At 34.2% G+C, this 15554-nt stretch overlaps 1 protein-coding gene across 1 annotated transcript in view; it reads left to right on the top strand.

Annotated features, from left to right (window-relative positions):
- The window catches only part of BMT2 (base methyltransferase of 25S rRNA 2 homolog), a 71218-nt gene that overhangs the window by 23815 nt on the left and 31849 nt on the right, over positions 1–15554 (top strand). The window contains exon 3 of the mRNA XM_046669162.1: positions 2355–2525. Within this exon, the coding sequence (XP_046525118.1) occupies positions 2355–2525 (171 nt within the window). The remainder of the gene's footprint in view (positions 1–2354; positions 2526–15554) is intronic.

Raw genomic sequence — 15554 nt, 5'->3', positions numbered from 1 at the left:
CCCAGGATTCGAACCAACGAAACACTGGGCCGCCTGCAGCGGAGCATACGAACTTAACCACTCGGCCACGGGGCCAGCCCCAAGGCTACATTTTTTTATGAATCTTCCTAAGGTTTAATTTATAAACAGTAAAATACATTCTAGTGTACAGTTCAGTGGGTATTGACAATTATTTACACTTATATAGCCACCACCACTGTCAAGATAATAGAACAATTCCATCTCTCAGAAAGCTCCATTGTACACCCTTGCAATCAGCCCCACTCCCCACTCTAGGAAACTACTAAACCACTTTCTGTCGTTAGAGTTTTACAGGCCACATTTCTAAATTGGCCTGAATCTTGCATGATCTGAAGCTTGCTAATCTCCAGTGTCACCTGGCTACCATTCCTCTCTTTATGTGTGCTAGCCTCAGGGCCTTTTCACTTACGAGTTCATCCATCAATCCATCCATTTTCTGCCTGGCACTTTAAATTTCACATGCCTTGAACCGATATCCATCTCTGCAGGATCCATACTGCTTTTCTCTTCCATGCCTTTCCTCATGCTGTTCTCTCTGCCAAGAAAGCACTTTCTTGCTTAACGAACATTCTTCCTTGCCTGATTAATTCCAACTTATCTTTCTAAAATCAGCTTGTATTACTGATTTTAGTTGGGTTAGGTATTTATCAATTGTATTTTCTTCATTTTTATATAATTATTTGTCTCCTTCACTAGTCTGAGCTCCTTGAGGGCAGCTATGCTTTCTTCAGTTGGCTTTCCCGTCACCCCTGTGCCTGACACTTGATAGGTACTTAATAAATGTTTGATTAATGATGAGTGAGTTCAACTCCTGTATATAATTAGAGTTAAAACTAAATTTCTATAGGTAAGTTGATAAATAGATACTTAGAAAAACTGAAGTTAAACTAATAGCATCCTATAAGTATGGGGAGAAATGAGTATTATTCCCTTACGCCATAGTTCTATTTGCAGAAATCAGTTTTAAATTAATTAATCAATTCTTAACTATTTTTGACATTTGTTTTTGGAACTTCACCAAGTGTTGCCTATGGAGAAAAATAGTCTAGCTTTGTTCAAAGTATGAGCTATATGTAATAATAATGTGGTTTATTTTAAGAATCTGAAAAGAGGGGCTGGCCCCGTGGCCGAGTGGTTAAGTTCGCGCATTCTGCTTCGGCGGTTCCCAGGGTTTCACCAGTGCGGATCCTGGGCGCGGACATGGCACTGCTCATCAAGCCATGCTGAGGCAGCGTCCCACCTGCCACAACTAGAAGGACCCACAACTAAAAAATATGCAACTATGTATTCTTAAAAAAATCTGAAAAGAAAGAAAATGTGTTTCGATTCCATTCTCATTCACTTTAAGTAGCTTTGATAAGTACATCAGTTAATTGTTTTCAAGTGTGTATCTCCTTTCACATTGGAAGCTCAAGGGCCAGATCTAGGTCTCATTGTTCTTTTTTTCCTTTAAGTTTCTTGGCTTTAATAGCTAATAAGTGTTTGAGTTTTTGAGTTGATTCTATGGTTCATGTTTGTTGTCCTATTACATACCCAGGCATGTGCCCTACTATCTTCACAGAAAAATTATATTAGGTATGAAGAAAATTGTTTAAGGTTATGCCAGTCATCAGTTTCTGATTCTGGATAGCAACCTGATGTGGACTAAACTATATGAGCTTAAAATGATACATTTTGGAAAACCTACATTTTAATAGTATAAGAATTGGGACAAGCAGGAATGATCCCTTGATCAACAGGAATAATTTCTAAATGTTATAAAAACCACTACTATATTCAAACCTTTGTTCTCTCTGAATGTATACCTTTATGACATGATACCATTTTTACCTGAACTAGATTTTTATGCCTTTCTCTCAGAGCAAATAAGAGGATAAATGATTCTTAGTGTGTTGACAACCTGACTTTGTTTTCATAAACCAGGAGGAATGTGAAAAACTGATGAGATATCTGTCTACTACCAGTGAAGCTAGCTGATAATTAACTGTGACTACTGTTGTTTTTGGATGCTGTCACTGAATAGCAGAGTTATCTAAGCTTTTCTGGAGGAATTTATGCTTTAGTTAAGAATAAAGTTTAGCAAAACATACAGGTATATCTGTACTCCTGAAAAACATACTTTTATTAAACCTAATCTATGATCATGCTATGTTGTATGGTAATTTTAAAAATTTGAAAGTGCTACAGGTGCTCAAATTTACCTCTATGTGACATTTTCAAAATAGCAATCTATAATTTGAAAGTTTCCCATTTTGATTAATAAATGCTGTTTTCCTATTTTATTTTATATTCATACCTAGTGTTTTAAAATATAATTTTATTTTGCTTTGTAGTGTATGCAGAGAATATTTCCAAAATGGTGGGAAGAGAAAAGCACTTGAAAAAGATGAAAAAAGAGCTGTACTCGCCACTAAGACCACTCCAGCCTTAAATACACATGAGTCTTCTAAACTTGAAGGTCATTTAACCAACCTCAGCTTTACAAACCCTGAATTTATAACTGAGTAAGTAGAGTTTTTCTACTTCGATTATTAACGTTATCCTGGATAGCTGTATTAATAATGTAAAAACAGTGTAACAGTTTACACCAAGTAGTGGACAGTTTGCTGGTAATATGTTACATTGAGAAATGTAGATTTGTAATATTATTAGATAGAAAACTAGCATAAAGTTTTAAGAGCTGTCTGGAAACCTAGTGGTTCTATAACATAGAATGTCCTCGCTAAAAACAAGAAAGAATAGTTTATTAAATTTTATAATAATTTTTATTCTTATGGTAATACAAAGAATCAAAACAGCAAAATTCAATTAACCTTTGTTTAAAGTGGCTTATTCACTAAGAAAGCACAAATAAGGAATAAATGGAAGATTGGTAATAGAACCAATTGCCATTATTTTATCGTTGATATAATCTGCCTGCTAGTAATATATGTATGCATATAGGCACGTTTTATTTAATAAGTACTTAAGTATTTTTCCAGTTTATTGAGATATAATTGACATAAAACATTGTACAAGTTTAAGGTGTACAATATAATGATTTGATATGTGAATATATTGTGAAATGTTTACCACAGTAAGGTTAGTTAACATCTATAACCTCACATAGTTAACATCCCTCACCTCACATTATATTTTTTTCCTTATGATAAGAACTTTTAAGACCTACTCTCTTAGCAACTTTCAAATTTACTATACAGCATTGTTAACTACAGTCATCGTGTTGTACATTACATCCCCAGAATATAATTGGAAGTTTGTACCTTTCATCCAGTTCCTCCACCCTCACTCCCTGCCTCTGGCAACCACAAATCTGATATCTGTTTCTATGAGTTTGGTTTTTTTAGATTCCACATAGAAGTGAGATCATACAGTATTTGTCTTTCTCTGTGTGACTTATTTCATTTAGCGTAGTGCCCTCAGGATCTATCCATGTTGTTGCAAATGGCAGGATTTCCTTCTTTTTTACGACTAATAGTATTCCATTGTGTATGTGTGTGTGTATGTATGTACGTGCGTATTATAATCCAATTAATTATTAATAGCATTAAAATTATTTATATGCCCTAGTACCAGAATAGATTTGTGGTATCAAGTAATATTTTATTAATCTCTTGAAAATGATAAACTTGAGTAATTCTAGAAACATTCCTGATAAACACTGAGAGCTAACCATGAAAACTAAATTAAATTAACCTCTCAAAACAGTCCCAAGTCTGTAGATATCAACATAGCATTACCTTTGGTTATTTGATTTTACACCATGTTGAAAATGTTATCTGGTTATAAGCAATTTCATTTAAAAATTAAAGTACCTTTGATTAGTTCAGTAGGCAAATCTTTACCTTTATTCAAAGGTTACTACATCTTTACCTTTATTCAGAGGTTACTTTTTAGTAAGCTTACAAAGTATAATGACTTAACTAAACATCCTATAACTTAGCTGTTATGAACATTTTAAAATATTTTTAAAATGCTGACTAGTGTAAGAAATTATATAGTTATACTGTATCAAAAACAGGTACACATGGAAAATATCAACCCTAGAATTTCTGTATGGTTCTTTTTTATTGTCTGTTTCATTGTTGAGATTACCATATTTGATGAGTCATTGATATCATATTTTCCTGTAATTCTTTAGACATGGTTTCTTTGAATTCTTTGAACATTTTTATAATAGCTGATTTGAAGTCTGCTAAATCCAATATTTGGGCTTTCTCAGAGTCCATTTACTTCTGTTTTTCTTAAGTGTGGACCACACTTTCCTGTTTTTCTTTGCATGTCTTATAATTTTTTCTGAAAACTGTCCCATATATTTTTGATATATTTTAGAAACTCTCATTTTGGATTTTTTCCCCCAAGGAGGGTAATGGTGGTAGTGGTAGTCGTGGTTTTTTAGTAATTTGCTTGGACTTAATCTGTGGGGTCTGTCTCTCTGGTATTTTGTACATTATTGTTATTTTTATTTTTTAGTCTGGTTTCCTAAGGTTTGCATGTGTATCTGCATAGCTTAGTGCTCAGACACCTCTTGAGCCAGTAAGGCTTCCACCCTCTCTGCCTGTGGATGTATGTGACTTTAGAGAGTGTTTAAAATTTAGGCAGTTTTCAGGTCGGCTTCACCTTTAACTTTCCACTAGGCCCTCTTGGGTCTCCTATGCATGTTCATTTAGCCTCCCAGTCAGCCAAGGCTATGTGGGGAGCTTATCTAGCCCCTCTCATTTACAGGATTTTTCTGTTAAATTTCTGACTAGCCCTCCAGTCCACAGCTCAGCCCAACCAAAACTGCAGCCTGAGGCTAGCATAGCTGCTGACTTTCCCTGTTTGTTTCCTACCAAGTTTGCTACTTTTACTGACAATGCTGTGTGGATTTTTCACCCTTTGCTCCAAATCATGTTAGCCCCTTCCAGCAGTAAAGCTGCTGTTTTTCACAGCCCTGTTCTTGAAGAATTTCCGTACCAACTGAAGAGGGGCTGGGGTGATGAGAGCAGCTTCAGGCAAGGACACCACAGATCCCCACTTTGTTAACCTGGGTTCAGCTAGTTTTCATGAATAAACACTTGTTGACTTACTTGCCTTTGTTTGAGCCCTGAAATGGTTGTTTTTGATGATTGTGTCCAATTTTATAGCTGTTTCTTGAGTGGATTTGCCCACCTCTGCCTTGCCATAGTCAAGAAATGCCTGTCTTTGGTTTAAAGAAGAAAAATTAATTTGGTTTTAAGTGTTTAAAGGAAAGCATCCAAATATGATTGTTGCAGGTCAGGATTTACTTAGTATTGAAATTAAACATTGAAATGATTTAACCTAGGATGGCTAGGTTTGGATTTTCTTCATTCTAAAAACTGGACTCCTTTGTATAGCATCTGGCCCCAATGTGTGTGTATAGACTTGTTCTTCCTGTTCTTCCTTGCCATTCTTGCAGCTTGTATTCTAATCATATGGAACAATTTAAATTCCCCTAGTGGTACATGCTTGTTCTCACTTTGTGGCAGTTGCAAGTGTGATATATCCTCTTTCTGATAAACTGTTGTTATATTATATTAGGCTATACTTGAAGTGTCTTCCCTTCCAGAACTTAACATAAATTTCTCAAAAGAACTGGTACTTTTTGGTACCAATATTAAAACTTTTTATACCTTTATTATAGTACTTATTGTATTGTGTTAAAATCACTGATTACAAATGAAATAAGATCACGGTATGAAAAATTTGCGTGTAGAGAAGATTATAGGTATAGAAAGTTATTACTCCAACCTTGTTACATTTAGGCACATTTCTTTCCAGTCTTTAATGGGCATTGCTTTTTACACAACAGAGACCACATATAAGAATTTTGTAAACTGCTCTTCTCATTCTATTAAACTACTCATTCTGCAGTATATTTCATCATAAAATCTGCTACTCTGTGTCTAAATATAAAATGATCCTGAATACAAAATAATACTCAATTTTCCTAAAGAGTCTGTCATTCTTTCTCTCTGACACACACACTTTTAGAGAGGTAGATGAAATAGTCAAAGGTCAGATGTTCATTTATTTATAGATATTATCATATAGGAGGATATGTACCCCTTACTATCTAAATCTATTTGACTTCTGACTTTGGAAAGCAAGTTTAGATAGCAAGGTTATCTTTTTGCCAATCTTACCTCAAAATATCTATTTAAGTCATTTTGATTTCTGGGTTCAGAAAGCGAGGGCTCATATAGCAAAAATACTTGTAATTTTTTTTTGTCACTTACATTTCATGAAAACCAAATGTTTACTATTAGAGTCACTTTTTAAGTCATTTATATCTCAAAATTGAGATGTCATGCTTACTGAATCTGTATATCATGTGATTACTGGAAATTTTATCCTAAACCCCAATTACCACCCATTCATTTTAACATTAAGATAGCTGTGTCCTGACCCTCCTTCATCTTACACATATATACTTGTAAATAATACAAAGTAAGTATTTACTTTGCTGCCTTTGAAAAAGTATTTATGTTTTTTCAAAATATTCACAAAATAGACCATATCTGGGTCATAAAACATACCTTAACAAATTTAAAAAGATAGATCATCATAAGAAAGTATTCTCTCAGACCACAATAGACTTAAATAGAAATCAGTAGCTGAAAGAAAGCTGGAACATCTCAAAATATTTATAGATTAAACAACATACTTCTAATTAACACATGGGTCAAACAAGAAGCCTCAAGAGAAATTTTAAAATATTTTGTGCTAAATGAAAATGTATCTCATCAAAATTTATGTAATGTAGTGAAAGCATGCTCAGAAGGAAATTTATAGCATTGAATGCATATATTAGAAAAGAAGAAAGATGTAAAATCAATAATATGGCTTCTACCTTAGGAAACTAGAAAAGCAAGAGCAAGTTAGATCCAGAGTAAGCAGAGGAAAAGAAATAATAAAAATTCGAGCAGAAATCAATGAAATTGAAAACAGGAAAACAATAGAGAAAAATCAGTGAAACCAAAAGCTGGTTCTTTGAAGATCAATAAAATTGGAAAACCTCTGGCCAAGCTAACCAAGAACCAAATAAAGGAGAAACACAAATTACTAATATTAGAAATGGAAGAGGAGCCATCCCTACTGATCCCAGTATAGGAATATTATGGATAATGCTATGCCCACAAATTTGATAACTTAGATGAAATGGACCAATTCCTTGAAAGACACAATCTCCCAAACTCACACAAGGAGAAATAGATAATCTCAATAGGTATATCTATTAAAGAAGTTAAATCAATCATGAATAGCCTGTCAAAACAGAAAGCACCAGGCCCAGTTGGTTTCACTGGTGAAATCTACCAAACATTTAAGGAAAACATGATACCAATTTTATACAACCTGTTCCAGAATATGCAATCAGAGAGAACACTTCCTAATTCATTCTGAGAGGCAAGCAGAATGTAGTTTAAAACACTGAACCAGTCTTCCCATTTCCCAATCTGAAGTAAAATTGACATGATCCTCACTGACTTTATAAACATGATTGACTATATTGTCGTCTGTATTTGAGGGTTAAGTTATGCTTTAGGTGCTTGTGATGGAAACAAATCTAAGGCTAGAAGGAGACTAGAGAATTCATCTAGCTGCCTGACCATGTTGCTTTTTAATATGATCTTTATAAGAAAACACCTAACAAGTGCAATTGTAAAGCTATACCTTTGTGTATAATTACTAAATCTGTACTAAATTTCTTTGCCCTCTTTTTTTTTTCTTTTTTGGCCAAGTTAATTAAGTGGTTTCTCATTAAGCAATCCAGCTATATTGTGTGAAGTCATTTCAAGCTAGTGTTAGTTTTCCCCAAATAGTACTTTATTGCTCAAAGTAAAGAAATTGAGAGGGCTCAATGTAGAGACTGTAAGGACTCAAATATAATGCCCCCTTTTTGAAGGATAATATGGTGGAAAGAATCTGCTTTATACACATTATTCTTTTCTTGGACATTTAGGTTGTTTCCTTTCTCACACTTGTTTCATCTCAGCATTAAACTTCTTTGTACTTGAATTTTTATGTCCTTGGGTTGATTGCCAGAAGTAGATTTCTGGGCTGAAGAGTATAAGTGGCTCAAGGCAGTTGTGCATATTACTGAGTGACTTTCTAGAAAAATAATACTAATTCTGTTACCTCTAGCAGTATAAGTGTCCATTTTGCCAAAACTCGCAGGCATTGAGTATTTTCATTTTTTTCACTCTATAAATGTGATGCAATAAAATGGCTTCACATTGTATTAATATGCATTTCTAAGAGATACATAAAATAAAAGAAGAAAAAGGAAATTTTTAAAATAAAAGGAAGGAAAATCATATGAAATCAAGAAAATAAAATTCATTCTTTGAAGTTCTAGTACTTGCCATGGCAGAAACATACAGCCTGTCATTTTACTTTCCAAAATGCATGATAAACGTGGGTAATTGGTCACTGGATCTTTCCTACCGAGCCTGGACTTGGCCTCAGAATCTTTTTCACACAGCACTCTTTAAGAAGCCATTACTAATTAATGAGTCAGTATGAGACAAGAAACTGATCTGCCATTTATATCCATTACCCTTGCTATAAATAGGACCACAGTTTTCACTCTAAGTTCACTCTTAGCAGCTAAGCCGGGGCTATGAAGTAGGATCATTTCTTTATTTCCTTTTATTGAGAATTCTCTGTGTCATTTGCTCACTTAAGTATTGGGATCTTAAGTGTTTGTCAATTTGTATCAGCTCTTTAGTGCTCAGGATATTACTTGATATTTATAGTTATTGGAGTAGGGGCTTAATACATGCTACATGGGTGGGGTGACAGAAGAAAGACAGATGAACAGAAGGAGATGAAAGAAAGAAAGGCATATTTAGGACAGTAGAATCATGTTTTTACAGTCATTTACTTGAGATTTAGTTAATTGGTAGAGAAAAGGGGGAAAGGAAGAGGTGGCACTGAGCAAAAGAAAGACTGTTTATTAGATGGTCACTACTAATCCAAGAGCACTACTATAGCCCTTATCTCCATTCTGCTTTAGGGTATAAGATATTGGACATATTCTTAAAAGATTTGTGACGGAGAGAGGGAATACAATACATGATGATAGGTATTGTCTAGTAAAGAGGACCTAATTAGACATGTTAATGCTGGTCCATTTTTAATATTTCTGTCTTTTTTTTGGTTTAAGTTTTAGTTAGCAGTTGATTTCTATTCAGTTTTACCATCCTTTTTATTTTCTCAGGCTTTTTAATATTGAGGGTTATCCTAGTAAGTAAAAGGTGTTACATTGGTAAAGGAGGAAGTTAAATGTCTTTTGAACATAATTCAGTATATAAATTAAAAATTTTGTCTTTCAGTAGTGTTTTGCTTTTAGTTTGAAATGCATTATATATTAAACTATATATACAAATACAAATTTCAACCTGAAAGTAAAATTCATTTATTTTACTGAAATGTTAATAGGATAAAATTATGATTATAAATATCTTAATCTGGAGTTTTAGTAATAGTCTCAAAATATTAGGTTCCATTTAAAGCCATGTATAGTGTAATTTTTTAAAGCTATTTCTACAGAAATAATGTGTATTACTAACTCCAAAATGTACAGTTTTCGTCCAGAGGTTTTCTTGGTTTCAAATATGTATGTTGATGATTATGAATAAACTGAATGCAAATAATTCATGCTTATCAATTAGTTCTTTCTAAAAAGTTAGAAAGGTAGTTCCTTTCCTAATTTTAGCAATGGGCCAGAGAATAACATTGGGGAAATATCTAACATTCCTGAGTCTCCTTTTCTTTAAAAAAGTAAAACAATACTCTATAGTCTTCTAGCTGTTAAAAAAAGTAGGAAGAACTACGTATAAAAAAACCCAAAGCTCTGAGCTTTCAGATAATGACTCAAAGTACTAAATGTTGAGAAGGAAAGTAATGATTATATAGGTTCAAATCATCATTTGGGTAAGAGCTCAATCAGCAAATCATGAGAAGAATACCATGATCCAGACTTCTGTAATCTGACTGTGTATAAAAGAAAATGATGACTACAAAATATTTTCTACCAAAAGAAATTCTGTCTGGAGGGATTCTTAAAGTCAATGTGCTTCCTTGGTAAGATTTAAAGCATTCCAAAAAATTTCTTTCTGTTAACCTCAGTTTGTAAGATTCTTTATGTAGTTCTGTGTACTATGTCCTGAACTATTAAAGATTTACTATGTAGAACAAGTTGTTTATTTTTTTAGTAACTGTAATTGAATCTAATTTGACCTAATAAAAAATGTAAAGCTTATATGTGAAATTATAGAAAGATAATTTAGGAAACGGAGTCTTCAGTGTTTAACTAACAAATTACTAATTTCTAATGAATTACCTAAAGCCTAAAACCCTTCCTGAAATAAATGTCAATGGATATCATTCATTGCATGCAAGTGGCAGAGGCATATGCTATTATTACCTGTTTTATGAGTCTTAATGGTAATTTAGTGTTATTAACAATCAACCTCTTCCATATACGTCTCCTTATCACTACAGTGTTATCTTTAAAAAATAAATCAGTCTTCATCCTAACTCATGTGCTATAAGGACATGTCTTTTTATCAGTCCATTTACTTGTCCTTTCTTAATAGCAGTACATTCTCTTTCTCTGCCTGTCTCTTAAATGCTGGTCCTGGGCTCTCTGCTCTTCACATTCAGCATATCCTCCCCTAGTAGCTTAATTTACTCCCATAGATTTTTTCCCAAATCTGTATCTCCAATTGAGACCTGATTTGACCTTCATCTAGGTGCCTTGATCTTGATCTAGGTGCCTACTAGACATCTCTATTTGCATTTGTGCCTGTGAGATATCCTTGTGTCATGAGTGAGCTAATATTGTCCCCTTTCCTATTCTCTGAACCACCCAAATCTGTTCCTCTTCCACTGTTCCCTGTTTCATTTAACGTATCTATATACCCAAACCTAAAACTTTGAAATTTATTTTTGACCCCTCCCCCTATCTCACTTCCCACTTCTAGTTAATCAACAAGGCCTACTATCAGTTCTAAGTTCTCAGTATCACTTCAGTCTGTCTACTTCTGTCTATCCTCATCTCTCACCAGGGCTATTGCAGTAGTCTCTGATTTCCAGTCTTATTCCCAATCCATTCTCCACAGTTCAACGTGAAAATTTTTTCTGAAACATAAACCTGGTAACGCCAACTCTCTTACTTAAAACTTTTCAGTGATTTCCCTTTGCCCTTGAGGTAAAATCCAAGCTTCTTAAAATAATATAAAAACTCTTTCATGATTGACCTTTGCCTCCCTCATTTCTCACTGTCATTTCCTTTTAACTGTATTGATCTTCCTTTTATTCATGTAGAATTTCAGTTCCTCTCTGATGTTTTTTCTTCTGCCTAGAACATTTTCGTACACCCCATCATTCATCACCTTCACCTGGATAATTTCCTGTTAATTCTTATATATAGTCTTTTTTTTTTTTTCTGAGGAAGATTTGCCTTGAGCTAACATCTGTGGCAGTCTTCGTCTATTTTTTATGTGGGTCGCTGCCACAGCATGGCCGCCAACAAGTGGTGTAGGTCTGCACCCAGGAACCAAACCTGGCTGCCAAAGCAGAGTGTGCTGAACTTAACCACTAGGCCACGGGGCCAGTCCCTATATAGTCTTAAAGATTCACTTTCTCAGGAAGAACTTCCTTGGTATGGTCAACAAGGTTACATACTCCTCTAACACAGCTAATCTCAGAGTGTGGTCCATGGGTCTCTAGGAGTCTCAGAGGCCCTTTTGGGAAGGTCTGTGAATTTATTTTCATGTTAATATTAAGATATTATTTGCCTTTTTTACTGTGTGGCCATTTGTACTGATAGTTCAAAAGCAATGGTGAATAAAACTGCTGGCACCTTAGCACAAATCAAGACAGTGGAATCAAACTATATTAATAGTCATTGTATTCTTCACCATGCACTCACAATTTAAAAAAAGCCAATTTCACCTAAGATTGTCATTGATAAAGCAGTAAAGATTATAAATTTTATTAAACTGAAGTGTTGTATAACTGTCTTTTTAATAAGCCATGTGATGAAATGGGAAGTACACAAAAAGTACTTCGGCACACTAAAGTATGATGGCATGATTATCCAGCTATTTTCTATTTAGCCAGATATCAGAGATTTACGAAAAATATAAAACAGTGCCACTCTTCTCAGTAAATTTTTTTCTTTTGAAAATAATAGTTGTTTTTCAAAAAATGTTATTTATGTTTGCAAAAGATTATTTTATTGCTATTTTTTATGAATAAGTTTTTAAAAATTTTATCAGCTATAATTTCTAATAGAGTAAATATCAATACATATTAACTACATAAACAAAAGTTCTTTGGGGTCTTCAGTAATTTTTAAGGGTACAAAGGGATCCTGAGACCAAAAAGTTTGAAAACCCCTTCTCTGACACATTGTCGTTCCCTTATTCTGTTTATGATTTAGCCCATATTGCAAACTCTGTGAAGATAAGGTCCACATCTGCCTTGTGGGTAACTCTACTCCTAGCATAGTGCCAACACATATATTGATTATTATTATCTTGCATATTGCTGAAAATGTGAGTCTAGAGCTAAGAAACAAGTTCAAAAATCAGAAGATAGATACAGAAGTCTCATCTGCATTTGGGAGCTATTATTTTGATTGGTGGAACCACATGGTATCATCTGGATATACAGAATATCACATGAATCAGTCTGGAGAAAAATGGTAGAGTAGAAAGGGAGAAAGAGAGAAACCTTAATTGTGGAACTTTAGAGAATGCTTACATATAACAGGAATGAAAAGGAAGCTACAGGGAACATAAGAGTTCAGAAGGATAATCCTCAATAGGATACAGATTAAAAGGATGTTCTTTGGAGGTTTATAGAGTAATGATACTCTTAAGAAAAGGGTGATGATAAGTAGAAGGGTTAAGTTAGGATATCTTTAGGGAAATTCAGATCAGGAGATCTACCTGAGTGAGTACAACACAATTTTATTTTGTACACGTAAGTCTATGGAGTAAATTTTTCATTATCTCGAGTCACCTAAATAAGAATTTAACTGAATTTATTTTTAATGCTAATACAACAGCATTAACAAAATTATGGGATGGAAAGAGAGTAGCAATTGGCTAAAGCCAAGAAACAAAAAATTTAGGCATATGTAGAGTCGGGTGGGTTGAAGAGTAAACTACATTGTTAGTGCTGCGACTTTAATCATCACCTTCTTCTTATCCCCAAGAGGATCACTTTCTTAATAAAAATCTCCTGTTTAGTACTTCTCCAAAAGAAATACTTTACTTGAAGGTTCTGCTCTTGTTCCCCCTCTTTTGTAGATAAAGGAAAATATTATGGACCAGAAAGACTTATTTTTTTCTTTCTTTCTTTTCTTTTATTTTTTTGGTGAGGAAGATTGGCCCTGAGCTAACATCTATTGCCAATCCTCCACTTTTTGCTTGAGGAAGATTGTCCTTGAGCTAACATCTGTGCCAGTCTTCCCGTTTTGTATGTGGGATGCTGCCACAGCATGGCCTGATGATTGGTATGTAGGTCTGCACCTGCGATCTGAACCTGTGAACCCTGGGCTGACAAAATGGAGTGTGTGAACTTAACCACTATGCCACTAGGCCGTCCCCCAAGACTTAATTTTTTTAAATCACTGATTATGCTCAGAGAATGGATTTTCCATTATTTAATGCCATCTTACCTAATTAATTAGAATAATTTGGTTTCTTGGTATTGAACCTCAGAAAACATTTACTAATTTTATGTGGAGTGTTGGAGAGTGATGATACTTATGTTTTTATTGCCTTTTTTTTTCTTAAATCACTTGCATTTTGATAACTCATTCTTCATCACAGCATTTTGATATGAAAGTGTCAAAATATTGCTGTGATAACTGTCATGGTTAAGGATAGTAGTATGAGAAGTTTTTTTACTATTTATGCCATACATATAATACCAATTTTCAGATATTTCAAATAAAATAAAGTACATTTCACGCTAGAGTGTATTGAACATAGTGGGATACTTCTAAGCTGGACAGTGAAGAATCATACTGAGTTATTAGAAAACAAATTTTAACTGGTGGAATGCTTAACCATCAATTTGTACTATAATTTTTGTTACACTGCCTACAAACAGAGTGACCATGTTCCCTGGTTTGTCTTGTAGAGTGCTGGTTTATGTTTGTTAATCGTGCTTTGTTTTATTTTTAGAAGGGTCCTAATTTGGATTGTAAACTATGTGATGACCCTACCTATAAAAATGCAAAAGCTGTAATATAACCATAACTCAGTTAGAAATGTACAGTAAGAAAAGTAAGTTACATTTAGAGAGGAGGCAAAAGAGATATATGAGTAAATGGATATCATGACCTATCAGATGACTTCAGTTCTCCCTAGCAGTAAAAACTGTATAAATTTTTTTTTCATGGCTTAGAAGAGCAAGCAAACAGAAAAGGTGGTGACTATTGAAATTGAAAACAGATATTCAGTCTGAAAATCTATAATTGAAAGGCAGAAAAACTAGTAACCAAGGGCGTGAAGTATCAAGTAACCCCAGCCACCAGAACACATAGGTTGGTATATTTTCAGTCATTCAAAAAATATTTGCTGAGTGCTACTATATTTCTAGCTCTCTGTGCTAGGTAACAAGGAAAATAGAAAAAGAAAGGTAAGATTTTCAAAAACATAGTATGTTACTAAGGGAGATTAATGTGGAGCTGGCCCAGTGGTGTAGTGGTTGGGTTCATGCACTCTGCTTCAGTGGCCTGGGGTTCATGGGTTAAGGTCCCAGATGCAGACCTATGCACTGCTCATCAGGCCATCCTGTGGCAGCATCCTATATCCAAAAAAATAGAGGAAGATTGGCACAGATGTTAGCTCAGGGCCAATCTTCCTCACCAAAAAAAAACAAGTACACAGTTTAATTTTAATTTTAACTTCTCAATTACATATTCAGTGAATATGAAATTGAGAGGTTGAAAATCCACCGCTTTAAGCAGCTAAATGAATTTTATCTTTGTCTCAATTGTAGTAAGTGACAACTAAGCTCCTTATCACTGGCATTATTTTAATTTTCCAGTTATTAGTATGAAATAGTGGACAGTGCAGTAAATGGCATAATTAACAATGGCATATGTTAAAGGGAAGCATGAACCCCAGTTTTTAAATCCCTTCCTCTGGTGTTAAGTTTCCCTATTTAGCTTACACTCTCATTCTTTTCAGAAAGTATAGTTGTAACATTGTATAAAGCATAGTAAAGGGGGAAAAAAAACAAGAAAAGTATGGATAAATTTGAAGACTGCTGTTAATTAAGTAAAACAAAGAAAGGAAATATAAAACTCTTCTGAGATCTAGTACTCAGGCCTGGACAAGGTCTGTAGTTTGAGACCTGTGGTGAAGAACAGGGTTAGAGTCTTTTGCCTTTCTAAACCTTCACCATGAAGCTTATAGGGAAGCTGCTATTTAAAGAGATGCAGTGGGAGCTGAAACTCTATAATCAATAAACAGCCTTCTTGGGTTTCAGCCTACTCCCTC

Source organism: Equus quagga, chromosome 8 (genome assembly GCF_021613505.1).
Source record: "Equus quagga isolate Etosha38 chromosome 8, UCLA_HA_Equagga_1.0, whole genome shotgun sequence".
Taxonomy (NCBI): Eukaryota; Metazoa; Chordata; class Mammalia; order Perissodactyla; family Equidae; genus Equus; species Equus quagga.
Note: the sequence above shows the minus strand (reverse complement) of the source record. Positions and strands in the feature narration are given on the sequence as shown.